This window comes from Corvus hawaiiensis, chromosome 1 (genome assembly GCF_020740725.1).
Source record: "Corvus hawaiiensis isolate bCorHaw1 chromosome 1, bCorHaw1.pri.cur, whole genome shotgun sequence".
Taxonomy (NCBI): domain Eukaryota; kingdom Metazoa; phylum Chordata; class Aves; order Passeriformes; family Corvidae; genus Corvus; species Corvus hawaiiensis.
This window is the reverse complement of record NC_063213.1, coordinates 89,875,312-89,898,570: the sequence shown is the minus strand read 5'-3', so window position 1 is coordinate 89,898,570 and position 23,259 is coordinate 89,875,312. Positions and strand designations below refer to the sequence as shown.

Sequence of the window (23,259 nt, the reverse complement as noted above, 5' to 3'; positions counted from 1 at the left end):
TACTTCCATTAGCTGGAAGGTAGAAAGGTGTTTTTTAGGTTTCATCTCTCAAAATATGAAGCACACTAAATGGGATTTTATAGAACCTGAAGTTACTCAAAATCACTGTACTGACAGTTCTTTTTTTCCTATTTGTGTTGACAAGGCACTCATGCCTTGGTTTGCAGAACATATCTTGCCAGCAGAAGGTGAATTCTTTCATTTGCAATTTTGGTAGTTTTCTGGGTGGATCAGCTTTGTGAACTGGCTTATGAGAGTTATCTGAATGGCAGTTCTGATGCAGGCCTGTGTTTGTCATGAGGAGAATACTGGGTCACTGGTAGTGACAATTTAGCTTTGCTAAAGTGCTGCAGAACAGCATTCTGAAAAAACTTTCTTGGCTTGGGATCCCCTAGGAGTTTTTTCTTTTTTTTCCCTTTTTTCCCTCCTTTTTTCCTTTTTTTTCCCTTTTTTTTTTTTTTTCTTTTTTTTCCCCTTTTTTTACCCCCTCAGCTTTCTCCCATGTGATTTACATTCTGTGTACAGTCTGCTTACCGGGAAACTGTAAGAAATAAGGCTCTTTAATTGTTACTGCTCTTAACATTACTGTTGCTGTTATTTAATTAAATCTTCCTTCATTGCAAAAATACATCAATCAAACTTTTCATTACGAAAAGAAGGAATGTTCTTATTTCACAAAGGCAACTCTACTAAGGAGTTTTTGGGCAAAAAATGTTGAATAACTTTAATCTTAGGTATAGACTTCATCTTATTACTCTGTTTTGGCTTTTAGTGCTTCTTTCTGTTTGATAAATATTTGAATTTCTGCTTGTTGTGTTGTTACTTCTTATGTTGATTATATTAGTTTTGGAGCAAAACAGTAAGAAGTGTTGAATATACTCAAGGGGAAAATTCTTTATTACAGGTATACTGCTTTCAGATTTTGTGTTCCTTTAGTGCTTCCATTTGTTTCTGTTAGTACTCTTCTACTTTATTAAATATAGACTGAGAAGTACAGGGGAATCATAGACCCTTTTCTATATGACAAAAAAGTCTTTTTAGGAAAATTTATGTTTACAGGTAACTTCTGCTTTCCCCTTATGAAAAATTGAGTCTTTTTCTCCAAAATGTAGTTTGTATAGTTGGGCTGACTATCATCCCATTGAGATACACACTGATTTGCCAAGAACCTTCCCACCTGAAGCTTCTGCTGTGCTTAGCTGCTTGCAGAATTCCTTCTTTCAGGTTGTGTGTTGTAATTCCTTCACGAATATTCTGAAGTTCCACCAAATACATAACCAGCAATCAGCTGGTGTTTCTGTCATTATTCCAATGTCAATCCCAGTTGGGTGAATCAGTCAATTTGCATTGTTGTCTTAGTGTGGTGGGGGATGTGTTCATAAGCTGTACAAGTAGTTCCACTTACCTGGAGAGCACCAGTGCAGATTTCTGCAACAAAAGAGGAGTGTTCATCTGCTGTGAGGATGCAGTTTGTCACTTACTGCTGCTGTATGACAAATGAGCCTTGCCTTTCTGAACATTTTAGCTGTCATGCTTTAGGCTAGAAATGGCTTTAGTGACACACTGCAGCTAAAAACACGTGTGGAACATGAGTTGTTTGACTGCTGTGCATGTAGTATTTTGTAGTACAGTTTTTCTTCATGGGAGAAACTGTGTCTGTGATACAAGTCCAGTGAAAGAGTTGTGCTCGTTATTTACCAACTGTGGTATGTACCAGCATAATAAATTGCCTTTTATTCTTCAGCACAGAGTAACTTTTCGAGTTTCCCTGTGTGTGCATTCCTCCCCTATGGCTGCAGACTTTTCTCAAGTAGGGGTGTGTGGGAAATGAGTGCATTTCGACACCAGCACGGAGCCTCAGTGAAAGTTAATACTGGTGTTTTCAGGGAGAGATTTTACATAGAGTGGCTGAAGATAGATTTTGTGTCATCCAGCAACTGAAAGATTAAATGGATAAATGAATTGCCATTGTCTGCATTCAAGAATTTTAATTTGAACATAATATTTGTGCATGAAACGACTATTGATTATGTGTAGGGTCTTTAACATGTCAGTTTACATTTTTTAATTTAATTTCTCGTTTGCTAACTTAAGAGTGATAGACTGACAAAATTTGTTATCCACTAACTTGTGCTTGATGTTAATAATGTTTGTTACACAGAGTAAGGAATTTAGGGATGACAGTGTGAGTGCTATGTTTATGTTGTGAGTGTTCAGGAAAAGTAGCAGTAAGACAGTTGTAAGATACAAGCTTTCTCTTTTATGTATACTCTATATTTTTTGTTGTTTAAATGAGCTTTGAGCAAATCTAAGATTCCTTTTTGAGTACTTGAATGCAAGTCAAAGATTTATTTTAAGACTTCAGATTTCTTTTAGAAGTTAATTATATTTTGTGTTTTTCATGGTTTTATGGTTCTTTGATAAAATATATTTGGCTTGTAATTTACCTGCAGTGACTGGAGCCCTCTTAGAGGCTGTAGCAACTTTTCTTCTCTCCTCCTCTCAGCATTGCTTGGCATGGTGTTGCAGGATGTGGGAGAGTTTACACAGCCCTGTTCTAGCTTTTCAAAATGCAGATCAATGCCTAGGCAGTTTCAGTCTTTTAGAGAAATTACAGAAAAAATCCCAACACCAAAACAACAGAAACACAGCCTTCTGCTGCTGTCCCTCCCTTCACCCCCACCTTCCAAAAAAGAAAAAGATAATTTGGGAACAGGGAACAGATTCTGTTTTGTGGTGAATGTTAAGGTGATAATTTCTGTTTCTTTGTTTGCATGTGTTTGTTTTAGGAGCAACAGAAGGTGATCAGCCTCCACCTCCACGTGCTTCATTATCTTCCACTTCCTCCTCTTCATCATCTTCTGGGAACAGACAAAGACCTGAGATTGGATCTTTTCTTAGAAAAAAGAAAACTAGTGATATTTACTTTGTTACTCTTGTGTGGGCCATTGTCATTGTTCAGATCTGGCTAAATTTTTGGATTGTGCAGCTATTACCAGTGCCTTTTGCAGGTAATAATCCAACTGCTAGAAATGTTTGGCATCATGTTCAATAAAACAGGAGGAAAGGCTTGTAGGCTTGTATGAGTTTTAAATAAAAACTTTTTCAAGACTTGTTAAGACAAGATGAACTGTAGCTTCAAAAAGGAAGATTGATGTGTACTGTCTGTCACCATGTAGTGGACAACTCTTTAATTACTTTGTCTATTGACTATTGTAGTTACCTGAAATAATGTTGTGCCATACCTTACATAGTAAGAATACTTCTGGTTTAGAGCAGTTAGTTTTATTTCCTCTTGATGTCAATTCCTTCATATTTTTGCACCAATAAATGAAGAATATTTTAGCAGTTTTTCAATAGTGAAGTAGAGCTCATGTTAACTTTTAATTTCTGTAAAAAAGGGGTTGCTAGGCTCTGTGGACAAGTCACAAGATAAATTTGGTTCCAATTTTAGCTCTGAGGTTAATTAGCTTTATTGGTTCACATCTGCATACATCTGTTCTCCTATATATTGAGGAAGAATTGGAGTAGTTATGATAGCTGTTGAAAGACATTATTTTAAGGCTGTATGCCTCTTTTCCCTGGACTCTTTTGCGGGAGTGAAAAGGGAAGATGGGAACTCCAGGAGTATGTCTGAGCTCCTATGAATTGGGAGGCATTTCTTCCCATCCCCTTACTGTAAACAAAATGAGTTTTTCTAGTTTGCTTGGATTTTCTCTAAACTTCAGTTAAAATGCTAGTTTTTAGCATTTTTAAATGCATTTAGCACTTAAATGTAGCTATTTTTTTTTTTTTACTAAGTGTGGTGGGTTGGCCCCAGCTAGTGGTCAAGTACCCACAAAGCCAGTCACTCTTCCAGTCTTTTAATGTGGGCTTATCCATGAGCTGCATTCCCTTTAGGGAGGTGCAGGCTCAGGATTCTCCTTATCCCTAGGCCACAGTCCCTTCAAGAGGTGTTCCTGCTCCAGCATGGATCCTCTGTAGGCCGTGGTCCCTCTGAGTGGTGTGTCTGCTCTGCTGTGGAGCACTTCTGCTTCCCTGGCCTTTTCATTGCCTCTGTTCATCCCTCTGTTCCTTCTTCTCTCTAGTCACTTGTTCTCTCTGTGTTCCTTCCACTTCTCCCTGCCAAGTGCTTTCTGCCCTTTCTTAGATACATTTTCACTGCAGTACCTCACCCGTGCCTGATGGGTTCAGCTTTGCCCAGTGATGGATCTGTTGCAGAGCCGCCTGGAACTGTGTCTGGCACAAGTCAACTCCTGGTCTCGTCCTGTGGAGGCCACCCCAGAGGCCTCCCTGCTACCAAAACCCTGAGATCTGCACACAGTACACAAAGCTACTGTAAACCATCTCGTTGTCCATCTGGAAATTGTAGCTTGGGGTCATACTTACTGATTTGAAGGGCTGTGAGCTCCGAGGCATGGGGAAAGGAACAGCTGCACCTTTGGCTGTGGCACTGCAGCAGCAGCTAAAGGGTAATGTGATGGCAAGACGTATAAATAGCTGAATGCAGGGTAAGAGAAGAGATGGATTTCACCTTTGTTTCATTTCAGTGTAGTTACTACAGAAGAAAGAAACTTCCCAGTTTTGGTGTCTGGGCATCATGGGAAATGGCAATCCCAAGTGAAAAATGAATTAGAAAATAAATTTTAGACATATTAGAAGCAGAGTTTATGTGGCTAGTTCATTGAAAGGTCAAGGAGTAACTTAACCACTGTTCAGAAGCACCTACGTGGGAGGAAGAAGGGAAGCAGCAGTTCTGCAGTTAGACAGCAGTGAATGGTTTTAAGCTTGAGCCACACAAATCTAGATTAAAGTGCGTATCTATAAATGAAACAGCTGAATACTGCTCCTGACAGTCATTAGGTCTAAAATAACTACCCAAACAATAAACTCATGACAAAAGAGAAATTACCTTTGGAAGTATTTGTGACTTGTTGCCTTAGCAGTGACACTGGGCCATTAAGTGCTTTTTTATGGCATATAACTGAATCATCACAAAAATATTACAAATAGGCAGTATAATGATGAACAGAGCCAAATTTAGATTACATCAAACATCAGAAGGTGAGAGATGATAATCTGCATGGCTAAAAGAGAGGTAATACTAAAGTACAAGGAAAATAGGAAGGGTAGTAAAGCAAGTTTCCTTACAACTGTGCAAGTTTAAGGAGACTAATAACTTGAGGCACTTCTGAGACCTTAAAGAGGATGCTTCTAGTATGTAAAAAAAATGCAAAAAACTCCCTAAAACCTTCAATAGAAAGGTGTTAATTTCACCGGAATTCCTTCTATTGGTAAAGAGGACTCATAGAAAGCAGCATTTAGATTATGAGAAACATCTTGGTATCATTAACATTTTTCCTTGAATGCATTTGTGCTTCAATTGGAATGAAATGGTCTTTTAAAATTGCTTAGTGTAGAGAGTGGAAAAATGATACCATAATTAAACCATAAAATGAAAAGGTGAAAGAGCTGCTGTGAATTGAAAAGCTAAGCAATGAACCACGTTGTGGAACACTTGGCAGCATTTTGTTACAGTGATGAGAGCCTGGAAATCCTGGTATTGTCTGTTTTTAAGGTCTTTCATTTTCTTCCTTGCTTGTTCTGTTGTACCCTTTTTTTTTTTTAAATTGTCTTCAGGTAATTCTCTGCTTCCTGGAGATGTTTGGAACTTGTTATTATGCAGCCTTTTTCTTGTTTTGCTCACTGCTTTCTAATAACAATCCTGTAGCTTCTTCTCTCTTGTCTCTTTTTAACCTAATATAATTACGGCCGTTTGATTGACTGTAGCACCTCCTGACACCACCTGTGCAATGAGCGTACACTCATTTATTGTAAAATGTTGAAACAAATAATAGTGGAAGGTTAGAATGCCATTTGAGGTATTGTATTTGTAAATGCAAGCTTGCCTGGCTTTGCTGAGCAGCAGTTTGTGTATTGACTGTGAGCTGCATTTCATCATACAAAACTTCAGCCTTTAACTTCAGTGCTGGCACTTGCACTGTATTTTCTCCTTTTTTGTATGTTTGCCACTCATTTTATTGGAGAAATTATTGGATTATTCTGTTTCTTCAAGAGAATAAATCCTGTATTTGCCACGTGGTGGTGCCAGAGGGTAAGTGAACTAAATGTCAGGAAATTGTTGCACTGGCTCTCCAAAACAGGAACAAGAGCATAAACTGTTAATGTGTGTGGCTTGCAGAGAATAGGCTCTTGTGGAACTTGGATAGATGCCCTGTAGGCAGTAAAAGTTAACCTTTCTGGCTATGTATGTCATTTTACACATCTCCAAGTAGAAACATGGTGTGAATTTTTGATGATGAAGTAGTGTACTGCCAACTGTTGTGGAGCTCATGTATGGCAGTAAGTTATCAGTCTGGTTTGGAGAACAGTTGCAATAAGAAAAAAAGATATATTAGAAGTAAAGTTGCTTGTAGTGGTAACTACAAGTTGCTGAGATAAAATGCTAATCTCAAATAGCTTTTTTAATGTTTAAAAGCAAAATCTATCAGTAGTATTTCAATAGAAGATTTAAATGGGTGCTTCGTTACTGTGAAGTTCCGCAGGATGTACTTTCAGTTCTGAAAGGAAAGATACACTTAACAGCTTAGAAGGCCTAAAACTTAAGAATTTAGGCTGAAAATTTTATGTGTAATGTGCTGTTAAGTTCTGATTGTGGTACTTTATGTGGAGTCATTTGGCATGGTGTATGTGTGAATATGTAAGAAAACAACTGTACTGGAATCATGGAGCAGCACCTTCTTATCCCAGGCCTTGCTCAAGTCTGTTAGCTGCATTATTGAGTAGTGTGCAGACACTTTGCTTCTGCTGTCATCTAAGTTCCATGTGGATAAGCACAGCTGCAAAGCTAGAGAGGAGATTAGTACTAAAATCACTGGAAAGTTCCAGAGGTGGTTTCTAATGGGAAATAAAACTCAAGAGTCTTCTTTCTTTTTCATCGCTCTTCCTGACTAGAATAGATAAGTAGTCTTGTGGTGCACCTCTGAAATCTCTGATACTTAATTTCCTTCTTGTGGTTACAGTTTGGGCACTTAAGAAATTAGTGATTCATTTTGGAGTTTTGAACTTCATGGCAAACCACTGCAAAAGTTGGTGGCAACTTGTTGAAAATTTTGTGAAGGAACGTCAGGAAGCTCTTGCACCACGGCCCATCAGAGGACTCGGAAGTGTTATGCTAAAGCTTGACAGTAAGGTATTTCTATTTACTTCCTTAAGCAACTTGAAAGTTTGTTTTATTCTCTGTTCACCGTATTCTGAGATGCTTTAATTCTAAGATAAATGTCTGTCACTAATGAATATGTCTTTCATGTAAAACTCTTATCTGTTTTATGGTGTATTTTAAATTATGTCTCTTCTATCACTATTCACACTTAAGTACACATTTAAATTTAAATGTTCAATGGTTGCATGCAAACCTTGACAGAAGTCACTTTTAAAGTGCTGAATCAGCTGTATAAGATTCCTTATCTGCGTAAGGCAAACTTCTCATGCTTTAGTCACCTTACCTGGTTACAAAGATTTTGAATTTAAACCTAATGAGCTTTAGTCTGAAGGATAAGATGTTCCTACTTCTTATGAGAAAATTTAATTAAAAAGCATACCATTGTGTTCTGTAAGTACAGCCCGAGTTAGTTCAGACACATTTGTCTATACTGTGTGGAAGCAAAGTTGTTGCACACAATAGTATGGTGGTACAGAAATGAGTCTTCCCTCTCTAAGTGAAGAAATATGTGGGATAAAGTATTTGGGAAGTGCCATAAAATAAAGCTTCTGTGTTACCCTCCCTTCTCCCCCACGCGAAATATGCCTACATTTGCATTGCAAAATGCAGAGTTGGAAAGCTCCACAAGATTTATACAGTTTCTTTCATTAAGAATGGTAAGTTTTCACGTAAATGGATGGATTATTTTGTTTGCAATAGCTATGGCAGTGTATAAGAATGTGCTTTCTGTAACTGTGTTGTTGACGTATTCTCTGCTCTGGAAAAAGCCATTATCTTAGGGCTTCTGTAACTGATGAACTGAACCCTGTAAGTACATTTGTCAGAGCATCTGTACCTTGGCAGATTGGTTTTGCAATTAATAGCTCTGAATTCCTACAGGAGAGGGAGGAGCTTAAGCCTGGATCTAATGGGTGAATGGAAGACAAAAGGTCAACAAAAGCATTGAAATGCCTCTAGGAAAAAAGTAGTGATTTCACAGGGTTCATTGAGGAAGAATATGAAAAAGGAAAAGCCTTTCAAAATACAGCTATGAACACAATAAAGTGGTTTTCCAAAGGTAGTGGAAATTACATGTTGGGATAAAAGCTTACGTTATACAAAGCTTTTCATAAAAAGGTTTTTTTCTGTAAGTAAGAAGACTCTCTGGATGCAATATTGAATGTATTTTTATTTCATGAGTTGTCAAGTTTGGTATCCTTGTATTGCATAACTATATGATACAGTATCCTTCCTAATTCCAGCAAGTCTTTTCTCCTTAAAGAAGGTAGGGCTTTAATGTGCAGCAGAACCTCTCGCTCTTCAGCTTAAATGTACTTAAGGTCAGTTTATCTACATGTTGTTTTATGTCTAACAGATAGAACAGTGTTGGCACAGCTCATTTCTCCATCTCCCTTCGCCCCTCCATTTTTTAGATGACAGCTGTAATTCCTCCTGAGTCTGCGCTGTGTATTAAAGTAATTTGAGCTCTCCCAGCCATTACAAGAAAGGCGCTTGATAATCTGCATGATTCTGTTGTCCTCATTTGTGCCTATTTTAATTCTGTTTCAGCTGGCATTTAGCATGGGTGGCTGGGATTATATGTAGTCTTCCAACGCTTATCACACTAATACTTCCGTATCTTTTAAGTTCTACTGGCTATGCTTATTCTGTGTATGGTAGGATGATGGATGCATGGTACCTCAGAATTTGGGAAGCAGTGCCACAGAATATTATCTGTTATGTTTCTTGTAGGGACAGGGAAACAAGAGGAATGAAAATGACATCCTTGCAAGATTTTTTAAGTTGGATTACTGAATGTTTCAGCTTCAGTAGGTACTGTTGAAGAGGAAGTAAAAAATATGCAAACACAAAATAGAAATTTGGGGAGTAAATTGTTACAGGTTGCCTGTTATGGGTGTGTGTGAGAAACCAAGACCTAGGGATCATTTCGTTTGCAATTAGATGTTTAACTTTTTAATATTCTATTTGTAGTTTCTTTTCATGGGAGCTGAATCTGCTTAGGGTTTTTGTTTTGTTTGGTTTTTTGTTTGTATGCTGAGTTAATTGGAAACTGAACCTTAGCATCAGGATGTATTGAGGCTCTTAGCTAAGTACAACAAGCCACTGAGAAGGTCTGTTTTACACAAATATTTAGTGGTACTGCTTGGGCTGGCAAACTTGGTATGCCCAGTTAGGAAATAGTTCCAGATTTGAGTGAAATGCAGTGAGAAGGAGGAATACATCTTAGAGTGGCATGTCTTCCTGCCAAACAAATTTTAGGAGGCTAGTGTAGATAGTGTGGAAAATAACCCATTGTGAGAAATGGGTGAGTACTGCTCACACATGCAAATCTGAGCTTTATTGATTATATCTGTAACAAAAGCATCAAGAAAAGAACTGCTTCTCTTCTTTCACAATTATCATTTACCCTGATTATCTCAGAAGTGCAGAGAAATTTGAAATGAAGAGAAATTCTGATCAAGAGAAAAGAAAGGGCATTGTTTTTCTTTTTTTTTTGTAAGCAGTAGGTCAGTCTGTCTGAATGTGCCTCCTTTAAATATTGACTATGAAAACAGGATGTTGCTACTTATTCTTTAGTCCCTGTCTGTGCATTTTCCTCATGGAGGGTCAACAGACAGGTGTGAGAGACTTCCTGGAGGGGAGAGTAGGGAGGTTTCTGTTGTCAGCCACCGAACCATCTTAATAGATATGGTATCATGTGTGTTCTTATTAACAACAAAGACTTAATAACTCTCTTTACTGATAATTTTTTATTTTAAAGAGGACTGTTGTCTTTCAGTATGGTGACTACAGTTGGATTATAGAATTTTTGAGGGAGTTCAGCAGCATTGGCAGTAGCTGAGCTGCATGCCATAGACTTTTACTTGTTGGAATGTACTAATATTTTACATGCATGCTTTCTAGTGTACTTGAGTGAATCATGTAGTTGTTATATGCTTTTTCTTGGTATAGTGCACTAGAATTTTATATGTGGATTGTTTACATTATTTGGACTTTGGATAAAGTTAACTTTTATTTCTTCTGGTACCACACTTAGCATATAGTTTAGCCAAGCACAGAAAACAAGCAGAATCTCTGCCAGTACTTACATTATTTTAGAAAATACTTTCATAGACATGTAAGATCTTAGATGAATAGTTTTCCAATAAAATACTGGAAAAATGGTTATAGCCTTATTAATTTTGTATGACTTGAAGATTAGAATTAAGCTGTAGCCTATTTTCAAATGCAGGTTGATTACATTTGTAGAACTACTTAAACATCAGTGTTGGTAAGCTAGTAGGCAGGTAGAGCCTCCCAGGTATTGTCTTAAACAAGAATAAAAAATACTGTTATTTTTGACATTCAAGTGTTATTTATTTCCTAGTTACTGCATTTATTATCCAATTCCCAGAGGCTGAAATTAGAGGAAAATACCAAAGACTTCCTTTCACATTCTGCAAAAATCATAGTGCTCTTTTGTTGTATTTTGTACGGAATTGCAAAGGGGAGCAATACAGCCATGAGCTCTATGGTTTTTCCAAAATGAAGTAGGTTTTAAAGTTCAGTAGTAAAGTTAAAAGTATGTCATTGAATCAGAAAACAACTTTGCCTTTTTTCACAGATAAGTTATTCCATAAGTGAAGAGGTAAAGTAGAAACAAATTCTACAGTGTCAGTTTGAGGCTTTTGAAGCTTTGTAATGGATTTCTCTGACTGTGACTCTTTCCATGAGTAGTAAAAACTAGTAAACGTGGGTGCTTTGTGACATTTTATTTTCATGTTTCCTAATGTTCATGTTTCTTTGTCAGTCTGCTTCTAACTTGATCAACTTTATTAATGAGATTTTTATAAATTTGAAATATTCTTACCTTCTGTTTCCATTGGGAGCTAATATAATTTCTGGCAGCTGGCAAACATGCTAGATTTACTGAGAATTCAGTGATCTTGTTTTCAGAGAGAAACAAAACTTTACTTATGTGATCTTAATCCCTAACACAGATGAATAACAGCATTAAAGCTCTTCACTGTTGTGTTTATGCTAATAATTGGTTACTAATGGTTAGAATTAAGAGTGTAGTCCTACATGAACTAGATCCTAAAATGGGTGTACTTTAGCATGTGGATGAGCATCAGTAAAGAAAAATAACTTTAGTGCAAAAGGAGAAATTGACTGTTGAGAGGTGCAAGGAGAATTACATGAAATCTGTACATTTATATGATCTACAATTTGCTGTTGTATGTCAGACTTAATTATGTATTTGATGTTGTGCTGTTGAATATGAATGCTTTAATATGAATGTGGTACCAAAAAAACATATAAAATCTGTTCAACAGTAATTGACATAATAGGAGTGTTTTGAAATGCATAGAATGGGAGTGTTTGAGTGCCTGAATGGGAGTATTAATGCCCTAAACAAATATCTCTTGTTAAGATTTGGTGTTTTGCTGAAATGCTCTTCTTGGAGTACTTTTACAAGTCCTGCTCTGAAATCTGATGGTAGCTCTCAGTATAATTAAACTGGAATTGCCCAGATTGTGCTGATAGCTCTGTTAATGCCATTGAAGTTGTTCGTATTTGTTATATCCCTCTTTGTTTCAAAAGTGCATGTTGATAGTAAACCCCAGGTTCTTGCTTTAGAAGTTGTTATGATCTTTTCTTCCTATTGCAATTTACCTTTGTGTCTAGAACAATTTCATTTTCATTCTGTGGATGACTTTGCCTGCCTCTCATTGCTTTTTTTCCCTATTTACTGCATTTTTCAATAATTTTCCACTGTGTTGTGTTTTTTTCCCTTTTCTTCCATCTCCCCCTGCCACTGACAAGCTGTGGCACTGGCTTAATAAGAAGGTAAATAAATAGAAAAATTGTGATTCCAACTAATGGATTCTGTGGTTTTGGGGAGTTTGATTTTTTTATAATTATTTTTTTTTATTTTGCAGCATGAACACTCTTTAACATGCCTTGCTTCATAGATTTGTCTCTCAAATGCCTCTTTTCCAGCTCTTGGTATAAGCTACTGAAGGTCATATAATTCTATCTGATCTCTTCTACTCCAGTGAATGCACATAGTTAAATGTTTTGTACAGCAGAGTATTGCATTAGCCTTTCAGGGGTTAGTTTGATTTATGGGCACTTTTATTTAAGAACAGTTGATCTTCACCTGGTCCCTACTTGTACACCTAACAAAACCAGTTCTCTCCAGTCTGGAGAGCTACTCTCTGCTCAGAGAAAGCAGTTAATTGAATTAACATGGGAGTGGCAAGGGTGTGAAGCACAGTTATAAAGCTGAGTGTAAGTGCATGGACTAGGTTCAGTGAGTGCTGTCCATCTTTTACTTCTGAAGTGTCAAACTTGTCTGTGTACACAGGCATAGTATGTAGTGTACCAGCAGTGAATACATACAAAATGAGGCTTTGCATGGCCTCAGAACTGCTGATTCTTAACAAGTGTGAAGGGAAGAGAGAGGCTAGTAAAAAAAAAAAAAAAAAAAAAAAAAAAAAAAGCAGTTGGTATGGCTAAAATCTCTTTTTTCCTGTTGAGTAGCTTTTAAAAGAAGTGTGTGATGTTTCCTAAGGAATGTTATTCCCAGTTCCCATGGTTCATTTTAGCCAACTAGGTTTAGCTATTGTTCTTTGGGGAACTGTCATCCCAAGAGAAGTTAGAGCTGCTTTGGCTTCATGTGTGACTGAGATCTGAACAGCAACTAAATTCAGTGATATTTCTCTGTGACTTGAGCAGTGGCATTGCTTCAGACAAGTGCAGAGCTAGGGAGGGATGCCTATAGCAGGCACCATATAAAAAATAACAACAAAAACCCTCAGAATTTACAGGTGAAAATCTGGTATGTGATAAAATATATATAAAAGGTTCTTGTAAACAAAGAAGTGAGGGTACACAGCTGGTATCTGCCATGAATGGCTGATGGGGAATAATGCTAATAGTGACACATGTAGTTCTAGGCTGAGCAGATACAATGAATTTAGAAAGTTTGATCTTCAGTATTTAATAAATGAGCACAGGATTCTATGTTGAGAGGGCTTTCTGTGTTTCTGAAAAAGAGGAAGGAGTTGCTTGCTTCATGGTTCAGTTAAAATTGTCCATGAAGAGGGGCATTTTTTAATGTTCTTTTGCCCTTGACTGTATTTCTCCTGTTTTAAAATTACTTTTTTATTTCCCAACTTTGAAATGTTTGTCTTATGTGAGTGACTTGTGGTTAGTAAATATGTGCAACCGTAATTCTTCATAAATTTTTTTTATTAGATATGGTTTGTTGGCAGAGTTCAGGTGAAGAGCTGCATTTGGTGAGCCACAAGAGAACGTGTATTCTCAACTGCTTTTTTTCTGGCTCTGAATTTGTCATTTTCTTTGAAAATTCATATGTGTAGATACGTTTTTTTTCCTTAATATGAGTAAGTTCTAAAAAAAATTTAATTGCTCTAAATGCTAAAATGCCTGGATTTTATTTTCAGTTTAGAAATTAGCATTATTTGGCAAAACCTTGTGGATATAGTTTCTTAACAGAGTGTGGGTTTTTTTAGTTCCTTGGAGTTGTTTTTGAATACTTTACAGTTTCATAAGCAGAAATCCTGAAAGTCCTGTAGTATTACATACAGTGTTGACTTCTGTGCATGAACATACAGTAGTAATATTATAATCAATGAAAAAAAAAGTGAAAAAAATGTGCAGTCAGTGGGTTTGTTTTGTTGTGTGTGGTGTTTTGATGATTTTTTTTAAAAATTAAAAAAAAAGTCATATTCTGTCACAGGCAAAGAAAGGAGGAGATTTGTAATACAGAACACTGGTTGCAGTTAAAAAGTGATTTTTTTGTGTGTGTCTTTCTCCTTTTTGCTTTGTCTTTGAAGGGAATTACTTGAGAGAACACCAAGATAAATTTCTGATAATCCAGCAGGAAATTAAAAATCATATGGATTATGGCGGAGTTTGAAATGATGGTTGATTATGACTGCTAGTGATAGACCTTGGCTTTTTGATTCCTGTTCATGGTATATGTAGCTCAAAGTATAGAACAGATTCCATCAGTCTAGCATAATTTGTTCTTAATAACATTTTCTGTGGCAAGAGTCTTTAGGAGGAATTGCTAAATTCTTCTGCTGCTGTTGGAGGGACACTGGTTTAAGTAGACTTGAGACCTCACATACTCTGTTCTCTACCTTTTCTGGCTTAACTACTCAGCTGATTCATTTCAGCATAACCTTGGGATGTGTTCTGGTTACAGACTTCCCCTTATTCTCTGCAGATGATATTAAGGAGATGGTGGTATCTTCAAATATTAACTGAACTAAAGGGAAATGACAAGTCTAAGGAATGTCTTGGGAAAAAATCTTCATAAATAGTGGAGTTGTTTACAGAAAATAATAAAAGTTCTTGTTGGTAATTTTATATAAATTCAGTTGAAAATGAAGTGGATGCCTAGGTGTGCTTCACTGTTTGGGTAATGTAGTAAATCAAATGTGCTAGAAAAACTACTGCTCTGAAGGCTGTGCAGTATGCAACATGCAAATATTAATTCATAGATGATGTATCATACTGCATAACATGGAGAACCTGTCTAGATGGCAGGATTTCTGAATTTTAAGTATGGACTGTAGTTCTTTTACAGCTTAGTATAATACGGTTTGTATCATCATCCAAAAGCTGAAAGAGGAAGTGCTCGCAAATTATTGAGGAGCTTTCCAATAGAGTGTAACTCAATCAAAAAAACCTTTTTACAGTGAGCTAAATTTTAAAAAAAAACCTTGATAATTGCATTTCAAAACTGTGACAATTAAGGATAGGTTTTTTTGGACAGCCTATCACAAATCAGTAACATTTCAGTTTGGTTTTACGAGTGTGACCTTCTGTAGCTTAGGAGCCTGCCTTTCCTTGACCTTTGCATAATTTCAGATGTTGTGGCAGCCTCAGCTTTCTTCTGTTGACTAACCTTTAGCTTAGAAGCTTGGAACCAAATATAAAACTTCATGACCTCTGGCTAATGAGTAGCATTTAGTCAGTACATGTTTGTCTCTGTGTGCATGCCCATGGTTTACAGGAAGGGTGTAAAGGGAGGCCTGGCACGGTTGGGGTAGGAGTGAAGTCTGGACCTGATTCAGTGGTAAGTACAACCACACAGGCATTTAACAGCGTAGCTTCCCTGCAGTGAGTAGCTTAGCTGCTCCTATGCATTGTTTAGCATGAGTGTGCAAAGGTGAGGGTTTGCTAAGGAAGTATTGGGGGTTAATGTAGGGAAATGAAGTGTGTTTTTATAGGAAAAAAAAAAAGAGTAAATATAGCCTTAAGTGAATGTTGTCCATCTGCTTTTACTTCTGTGATACTCAGTGCAATTCAGTCTTCTCCTGTGATACGTCTGTACCACTTGTATAACTTGGATCCCCTTAAGCCTGTGTTGAGAGATGTAATTGCAGTACCTGTAGGCTTGCCAATGCTGGCTTTCATCAAGCCTTCCTTGGGCTGCCTGAGTAAATAGAGACAAGGTGGACTTGCTTGGCTGAGGCTGCTGCACCTCATCAGTGCTGCCATGACTTTGCTAACTAGATTAAAGGTAATCCAGGATTTACATGTGCTGTAGCTGCACTTTAATGGCAGTCAGGCATGTTTGAACCCACAGTACAAGTGTCAGGTAAGATACCTTATCTGTCATGTGCCATCTTGGAGAGAGTCATCATCCTGGTCTTTCGGAGTTTGACCTTCCAGTAGTTGCTACGTGGCAAAACATCTAACAGCAGCCTTAGCTCCACTGTCATTTCACCTATTTGATACCCCTTACACAACCATTGAGCCTAGCATTTTTGGAAATCTTTGACAGTACTTCAGTTACATGGATTCAGTGAATCTGATTAAGGTGCTCTATGTAAGACTACTGGATTTCTTTTATCTCTGACTTAGAAAGTAAATAGCAGTTTGAACTTTGTCTGAAATGACAAGGGCAGCTTTAATTTTTAGTAGCTTCATTTTGAAGTCCATGCTGTAAAATTTTCTTCCCCTGCCCATCCAGTGGTGGTTTTTTGGTGATGTTTTTGATTTCTGTCCTTTAAAACAAGGACTTTTATTTCTTGCTTCTCTTGCATAATCATTAGATGTACACGAAACTTGGAAGGGCACAGCAAGTCCTTTTTCAGTCTTATTTCCAAAGAGGTAACCTCTATATATACACCATATATATGCCCTATGTAGGGAGTACTCAAAGTTTTTCAGAGAGCTGCAGTACTAGTGCAGGCAGGTCACCTCCTTCCAGCACTGGCAAGGCATTTCTGATGGCTGAAGTATTTCAGCAATGCTGAAAACTGTTAAAACTATGTAAGACAAAAGATTTTTTCACAATGCCTCATGTTCCCTGAGTTCCTTTCTGCAGTTCTTAATGTAGTGCAGATCTTGTTACAAAAACTTGCTGGCTCAACACCTTGTTACTTCTAAAAGGATTTTACTTTCTTTTAGTTTTTGTCATCATTTTGAACAACAGTTCTAAAATGCTGAATATAATCCTTGAGTTAATTTAGATCAAACAAGGAGCTGGTTGTAAAAACCTGAAGTTTAAAAATAATTGCTTGATGTACATTAAATGCTCAGATGCTACCAGATGAACACACACAAAAAGAATCCTTTTTTCAAATAGGAGATCTAACTTCAGTGTTGACCAATTCAATCATCACACAGCAGTCTGAGAAGTTCGTTGTTCCAGGGTTGATTTCATGTGTAGGGCTAGAGTAAATAATGAAGAAGGAACTAATGTAAACCATCAGCATGCATATTAGTAGCTTTATAAGATCTCTAACTAAAATGTTACCAACTTAATTGTTGAATATATAACTTGTACTCAAAAGTACTTTTGCTTACTACACATTGGCTTTGACCTCAGTTCTCTTAAATCACAAATTTTACAGTTGTTTTGTTGCTTTTTCCTGTAGTAATGCTAAATGGAGTAGAAATAGACCTGGTATTTGAACCATAGGAGCTAGAAGAATGTATTTGGTCATATTTGCATGTGCTTTCACAGCTTTTTATGTAAACAGTCAATTTGTGTATGAGATGAAGCTCAGCTTGCACTATTCCAGAGCACTCTGCAAAGTCATGTGACTGAGCAGTTTTGTTGTTTTGAATGACATTATCAGAATTTCTCTACTTGAATGTGGTATCACCATTTGCTTATGGACATGTATAGAATGGGCCTTTTTGTAAGCATGCCTATTTCCTGTATCAGTCAGTTCAGCTGATGCATGCTTAATGCTGAGCATCCTCCTGAGACTGGAAGTGGATAGAAATAGTTGATGGTGAATAATTGGCCTGATATTCAATAATGTAGAACCCCACCTGTCCCATTTAAGTTCAGAAGGTGATGAGGCAGCTTTAAAAATTTTATTACTTGCAAAAATACCTCATTTGTCATTTAGATGGCTCTTAGCTATTCAAATCTGAAAGTTATGGTTGTGCTTTACAGTATACCTTGGTAGCTTTGAAATCCTGTGCAGACAGTGTCTGTAAGTTTCCAAGTTGCTCAAGGACAAGAAACAAAGACAAAATTCTGGGTTCTAGCTGACATGAATGTCTTTTTTAGGTACTTCTCTAGGTCTAGTAAGTAACTGTTGAATTATTGCTTGCTTTGCAGAGAGCTTGCCGTGTTGTGTGGTAATGTGTACATGTTTTTTGCAAAATCACATGTCATACCATGACCTTAATCATGCTAACATCGCTTGTTAATTGTTCATTTCCAAGCTTGGGCATAAATGCTGTTTGATTAGAGCCTGATTTTGTACTGTGATTATAAATAAAAATAACAATACTGTTGCATAGCATATAGCATTGCTTTCATAAAAGATTGATTTATATGCTATAATTTGTTTTTTCTTTTTTTTTTCTGCACAGATTATCGTGTGGTTGGAGAAAATGCTAGATAAAATAATCAGCATTTTCATAATATTTTTGCTAGTGATAGGAACCCTTCTGCTAGCTCTTCTCCTTACAGCAAAGGTACAGTGTGCTAATGAATACAATTGTAGAGCTCATTTTCATTGCTGATGGAGGTTACTGATATTTATACGAGATTGTATAGCTTTAAGAGTTTTTATAAATGCTTAGGAACTAATTGCTCTCTAGTTGAACTTGTCACCATTCCAAGACTATAGAATGAATATACAAAAATATACCAAAATCTCAATATTTATATTTCTTTGTATTTTTGTGGTTTTTTACGTATGTGACAAGGCTAATATATAGACATTTGGAAATGCAAAATTTATTCTAGTGAAAGAATTACTAGCTTATGTATTACAGGAACAGATTTGTTTTGCATCCTGTCAACACCTTCCTTGTCAACAGAAGAACTACTTAGAATTTTTTCTTTTAATTTACCTTGCATCAGAAACATTTGCAAAATGCTTAAGGTGTGTTTGCAGATTTTTTGGTGTAATTGCCTGTAATAACCTCATGGTATCCTTTTCTGAGTTAAATGTACTGAGATTCATGATCAGATATTCTCTGAAATTGATTTTTGGTTTATGGTTGCGTGTGGGTTTGTTGGGTTTTTTTTTGTTCACCAGAAGAGGTCACTCATGGACTTTTTTTTTTTTCCTTTTTCCCTAATGGAGCTGTGTTCATACTTGAAACGATTAATGGAGATTGACTGTTTGATTTGAATACAGTTATGGAACAAAGATCAGTCGGTTATGATGTCAATCTCCTTTTTCCAAAATGTAGCATATATAGTGTTGAGTACTTAAAATTGAAAACCTTAGAAGTTGTGCAAACATTCCTGCCTAAAGCTTCCTTATATTCATAAAAGGACTATTAAGATATTTATAAAAGGTGTATTTTATCATTCTTACTGAAGAATTTATTTGGTCAGGCACTTCATAGCATGACTGGTCATGTTAGAGTTAAGTATTCATTAATTTTTATGCTTCTTTGATCCATGGCTTAAAAAATTATATTTGAAACTGTGCTTTATATTTTACTGCTTCCCTTGACAGCACTGCTGTTACTGTTAAATTTTTTTCCACTGATGTGATAAGGTTTAAATTTCCATTTGCTATTACTAGTGACCAGAATTTTCAAAACAGAGTGATGATTATTGTATTGACTAGGTTTTTCTTGGGTTAATGGAACTTCCTTCTTCATAGTGGGTTGTTTGCACTGGAAGAATTATTTTTTAAATGTACAAACTGGTCACTTCCCCCCTCCTCCTCTTCCCCCACCACCCCATCCTCTTCCTCCCAATACCTGCCCCCCACCCCAAAAAAAAAAAAAAAAAAAAATTCTTTCTGAATGTAGGAAGAGCTGTAGTTTGCACTACATAACACTTCTCCTCTCTGTCTTTAATTTAGGTACATCAGGAGAGCGTTCACATGATTCAAGTCACAAGCAGCTTGATCAATGAGACAGTAGCCAGTCACCCAGAATGGGCAAAGTAAGAATGCCGAAGTTAAGCAAATAGTATAGGGGGGATGAACAAACTTCCAGATGCTCTAATGAATAGTTTTTAATTTGAAAAATCCCCTGGATGAACAGAAATGTGGGTGGCTCTCGCAGGCAGATGTAAAAGCTAAACTCTCAGACAGCAGGGATGTTTATGCATCACTCTGGAGGACTGTCAGTGTGATACTTCATTTGAGGACTGGTTGGATTTTGGTGGTGAAGGATGGCTGTATGAACTTTTCTAGCTACAGTTGTGGAGAAGAAACCTGTATAGTGCTGAGAAAAAAAGAGATCAGTATTTTTTTCGTATGAAAGAAAAGTGCTGGCAAAGAATGCTCTCTCTGGAAAGTTTCAAGACAGAGCTAAATTATTTTTTCAGTGTGGAGAGATCGATGCAGAATGCCTTTGAGGGCATAGGAGTTGAAGACATTGTTTCTGGAGTGAACTGAAGAAGAGTTCAAGGGTGGAAAGAATGGTGGATGGGGAGAGTTTGGTATGAATCAGTTGGGGAGGGCCATTCCTATTAAGGGAGATGTGTATAGTGTGCGCAGTGGGAAGTTTGTAAGGTTTAGTCTGTGTAATGATTAAAGTAAACACCAAGGCAAATGTTAAGGGAGAGAGAAGGTTTTGAGAGAAATGCATGTAGAGGAAAACAAGGGCATGCTGGTGAGTAAAGGAGTGATTGCATGAACATCTGAGGGGGAATAAGTGAGACTGAAAAAGTGTGATTTTAGGGGGGGCAGGTTCCAGGTGGCTTTCATTCTGCTTCAGCTAAACAGACATTGGGCAAAGGTGAGATACCAATTTAATGCCAGGAAAAAAAGATCCCTCCAGAATAAGAATGGTTGACTCTTTCAAGGGCCCATTCTAATCAAAAGTGATGGTGGTTTAAGAAAATGGAAAGAAAGCACATTCAGTATTATAAGAGCAAAACGATTTTTCAGAAACAGAACTAAAAGGATGTAGTTAATAACCACTGTAGTAATACATGCTTTAGCACTAAAGTAATCACAGTGATGAGAACAGAAAGCACTTAAAGTGGTTTTACTTCTTCATGGCATCTCTTGTGTTGTTTGGCCTTTCTGTTTTGCTGTAAGATGGAAATAAGTGGGACTAATGAAAATGGAAATTTGACTGTCAGAAGCTTATTTACATGATGAAACTACTGGAGTACTAGTTGAATCATTAGCAGAATTGTAGCGTAACTTTTTACTTTCAGTGTTTTCTTCCAAATTTGAAGTATCCAGAAGAGTATATTTAATTCACAAAGAGTAAGAATATCTCTTGCCAAATCCATGAAGCTTTACCAGCTTTCAGAGCTTGATGCTCATATTATGTTTAGAGGTGAGTGACTGAAATATCTTGGAATTCCAATCTGGGACATTTTTGAAGCTTTATACAGGCAGAAGAGCTTCCATGTTGATCTTCAGACAGGTGAACAAGTATAGCAGTTTTATTTCCTGAGTGCTTTCGTTTTGTTTTGGAAGGGCTCCAACAAGTGCCATTGAAATCAAGATGTAAAAAGAAAGTCAAAGCAGAGATTGTGTGCCCTATATTCACAGGTGGTGAGATGCTGGCAACTCAGTAGGGTACATTGCTTGAAAGTGATGTGAGTCCCTGAAGAAATTCACAAGCAGGTAGTTTGGTGAGGACTTAGAAATAAGTGATGTCCAAACCCTTTTTCAACTGGTTGCTTTTTCATGGAAACTATGTTAACAATTTACATTCAGCTTGTAATTCAGAAGGTTGTGTTTGCAGCTAGATGTGACTGCTTCATACAGTATTTTCAGAAAACTCTGGGGGAAAAAAATGTAGTATGAATAGCACACATACAGATTGAAGAGATCTCTTTTGAAAAAGTCGAGATATCAATTTAATTAAGGTTTCAGGAACCTTGGAGGATTTTAAATGCAATGACATGCCCTAGATTTAATTGTGCTTTGCTTATGGGAAAATCTATTCCTTGATATGTAGAAGGAAACATTAGAGTTGTAATAAGTTTATATGTATTTAACTGTAATGATTTGTTGTTGTTTCAAAAATGTTAATTTGCAATGTGTTTTGGGTGTAATGAAATGTGTGTAGTATATGGCAGTTAACTTTGTTTTCCCTCTTTAAACTCCCCCCCACCCAGCTGGCTCCCAGAAGCCCAGGTCATTCAGAAGGCACTCAATTCTGCAGCGAACAACGTATACCAGTATGGCCGAGAATGGATCACACACAAGGTAGGAGTCAGCTCTCAAAAACCTCCAGTTGTTCTTTAATTTCTTGTATTTCATAAGAGTAAAAAGAAATAAAAATGTATTTGTCAGTAGTTCTTTTCTGTGTGCTTAACCATTTTGTTGACAGATCTGTTCTTTCTACTCTCTGGCTTGTGACTTTTGAAGGAAGAGTGGGAGTTGTTTCAGTAGTCTTTTCTGCTCAGAGGATAGTTTATTTTTAAGAGCTGCAGAATCTGTCATCATTCTAATGATTCCCAGTGAAAATGCATCAAATGAAATGGTGTAGTTTTTTTTTTAACTGGCTTTAGCTGTCCTATCGTAGACAGTGTAGACTTCCATTGCGACCACCACCCCTCCCTCTCCCCAGTATCTAATTTCTGTGTGGGCTGGGTGTGGTGCAGTGGACATTTTTTTAATCATAATTTATATAGTTAAGCTAACTTCAGAAGAAATTGCCAAGATTTTTACTTATATATTTTGATATCTAGCACACATCTCAAATTATTTGAAATATTTACCCTAAAGATATGATCAAGGGTTTTGGATTAAGCATTCTAGAGACAGCATTGGTTTTTCAGCTCAGAAAGAAGTCCTTAGTGCAGCAGAATGTTTTTCAACACAGTCTTTGTATTGTAAACCATGTTATCTGAAGTGTGTATTTCACATTGATACTAATTTTTTCTAATAATTTGGGTGTGAGACATACCTTTACAGACACTCTTATGTGATTCATCAAGCTTGAAGTTCATCAGTAGATGGCTGCTTTATTCTGTCCTGTGTAATAAAAGATTTTTATGTGTTTTAGCTCCATAAGATTTTAGGAGAAAAAGTAAATAACACTGCTGTGATTGAGAAACAAGTGCTGGAGCTCTGGGACAGGCTTTATCACTCTTGGTTTGTGAAGGTGAGTAACTTATTTAAATGGTATTTATATAAACTATCACTTAATACTCTGAGATAATTATGCTAAGTATGCATTTCTGAGGAAGGGATTAGCAGAAAGTTGGAAGGTTGAGTAAAGGTCAGTAAAAAAAAGGTAAAAATGTAAAACGTGTGTAAGATCATGCTGCAGTCACAGTTTGAGTACAGCCAGAGCTGTGTCCTACACTTAAGTAGTTGTGTTTTTATGTGTGCCATTTAATTTACGGTTTTCTCACTTTTTATAATTAGTATTTCTTAGTTTAGCACTTTCTGCTGAATTTTTGTGTCACTGAGGTGTTGGGAAAAGGAAACTGGTCTTCTGCATGATTTGTGTAACTTCTATAAATTTGAAATTGTGAGAAAGTAATTGTCCTCTTGTTAGGTTCCTTGCAGTGCATTTTTGCAGCCATCTTATAATGGGTTCTGTACACTGAATCTTGAAAAGTTCAAGAGTTAAATAATTTT

General features: G+C 36.8%; 1 protein-coding gene across 3 annotated transcripts in view; it reads left to right on the top strand.

Annotated features, from left to right (window-relative positions):
* TMEM245 (transmembrane protein 245) overlaps positions 1-23,259 on the top strand; it is a 79,241-nt gene that overhangs the window by 14,599 nt on the left and 41,383 nt on the right. The window contains exons 5-12 of one of the 3 annotated variants that reach the window (XM_048313064.1): positions 2,790-3,011; positions 7,044-7,213; positions 12,050-12,073; positions 15,276-15,338; positions 18,104-18,208; positions 19,561-19,643; positions 21,786-21,876; positions 22,679-22,777. In XM_048313064.1, coding sequence (XP_048169021.1) covers positions 2,790-3,011; positions 7,044-7,213; positions 12,050-12,073; positions 15,276-15,338; positions 18,104-18,208; positions 19,561-19,643; positions 21,786-21,876; positions 22,679-22,777 — 857 coding nt within the window. The remainder of the gene's footprint in view (positions 1-2,789; positions 3,012-7,043; positions 7,214-12,049; positions 12,074-15,275; positions 15,339-18,103; positions 18,209-19,560; positions 19,644-21,785; positions 21,877-22,678; positions 22,778-23,259) is intronic. The other 2 variants (XM_048313083.1, XM_048313074.1) reach the window with 2 other exon arrangements.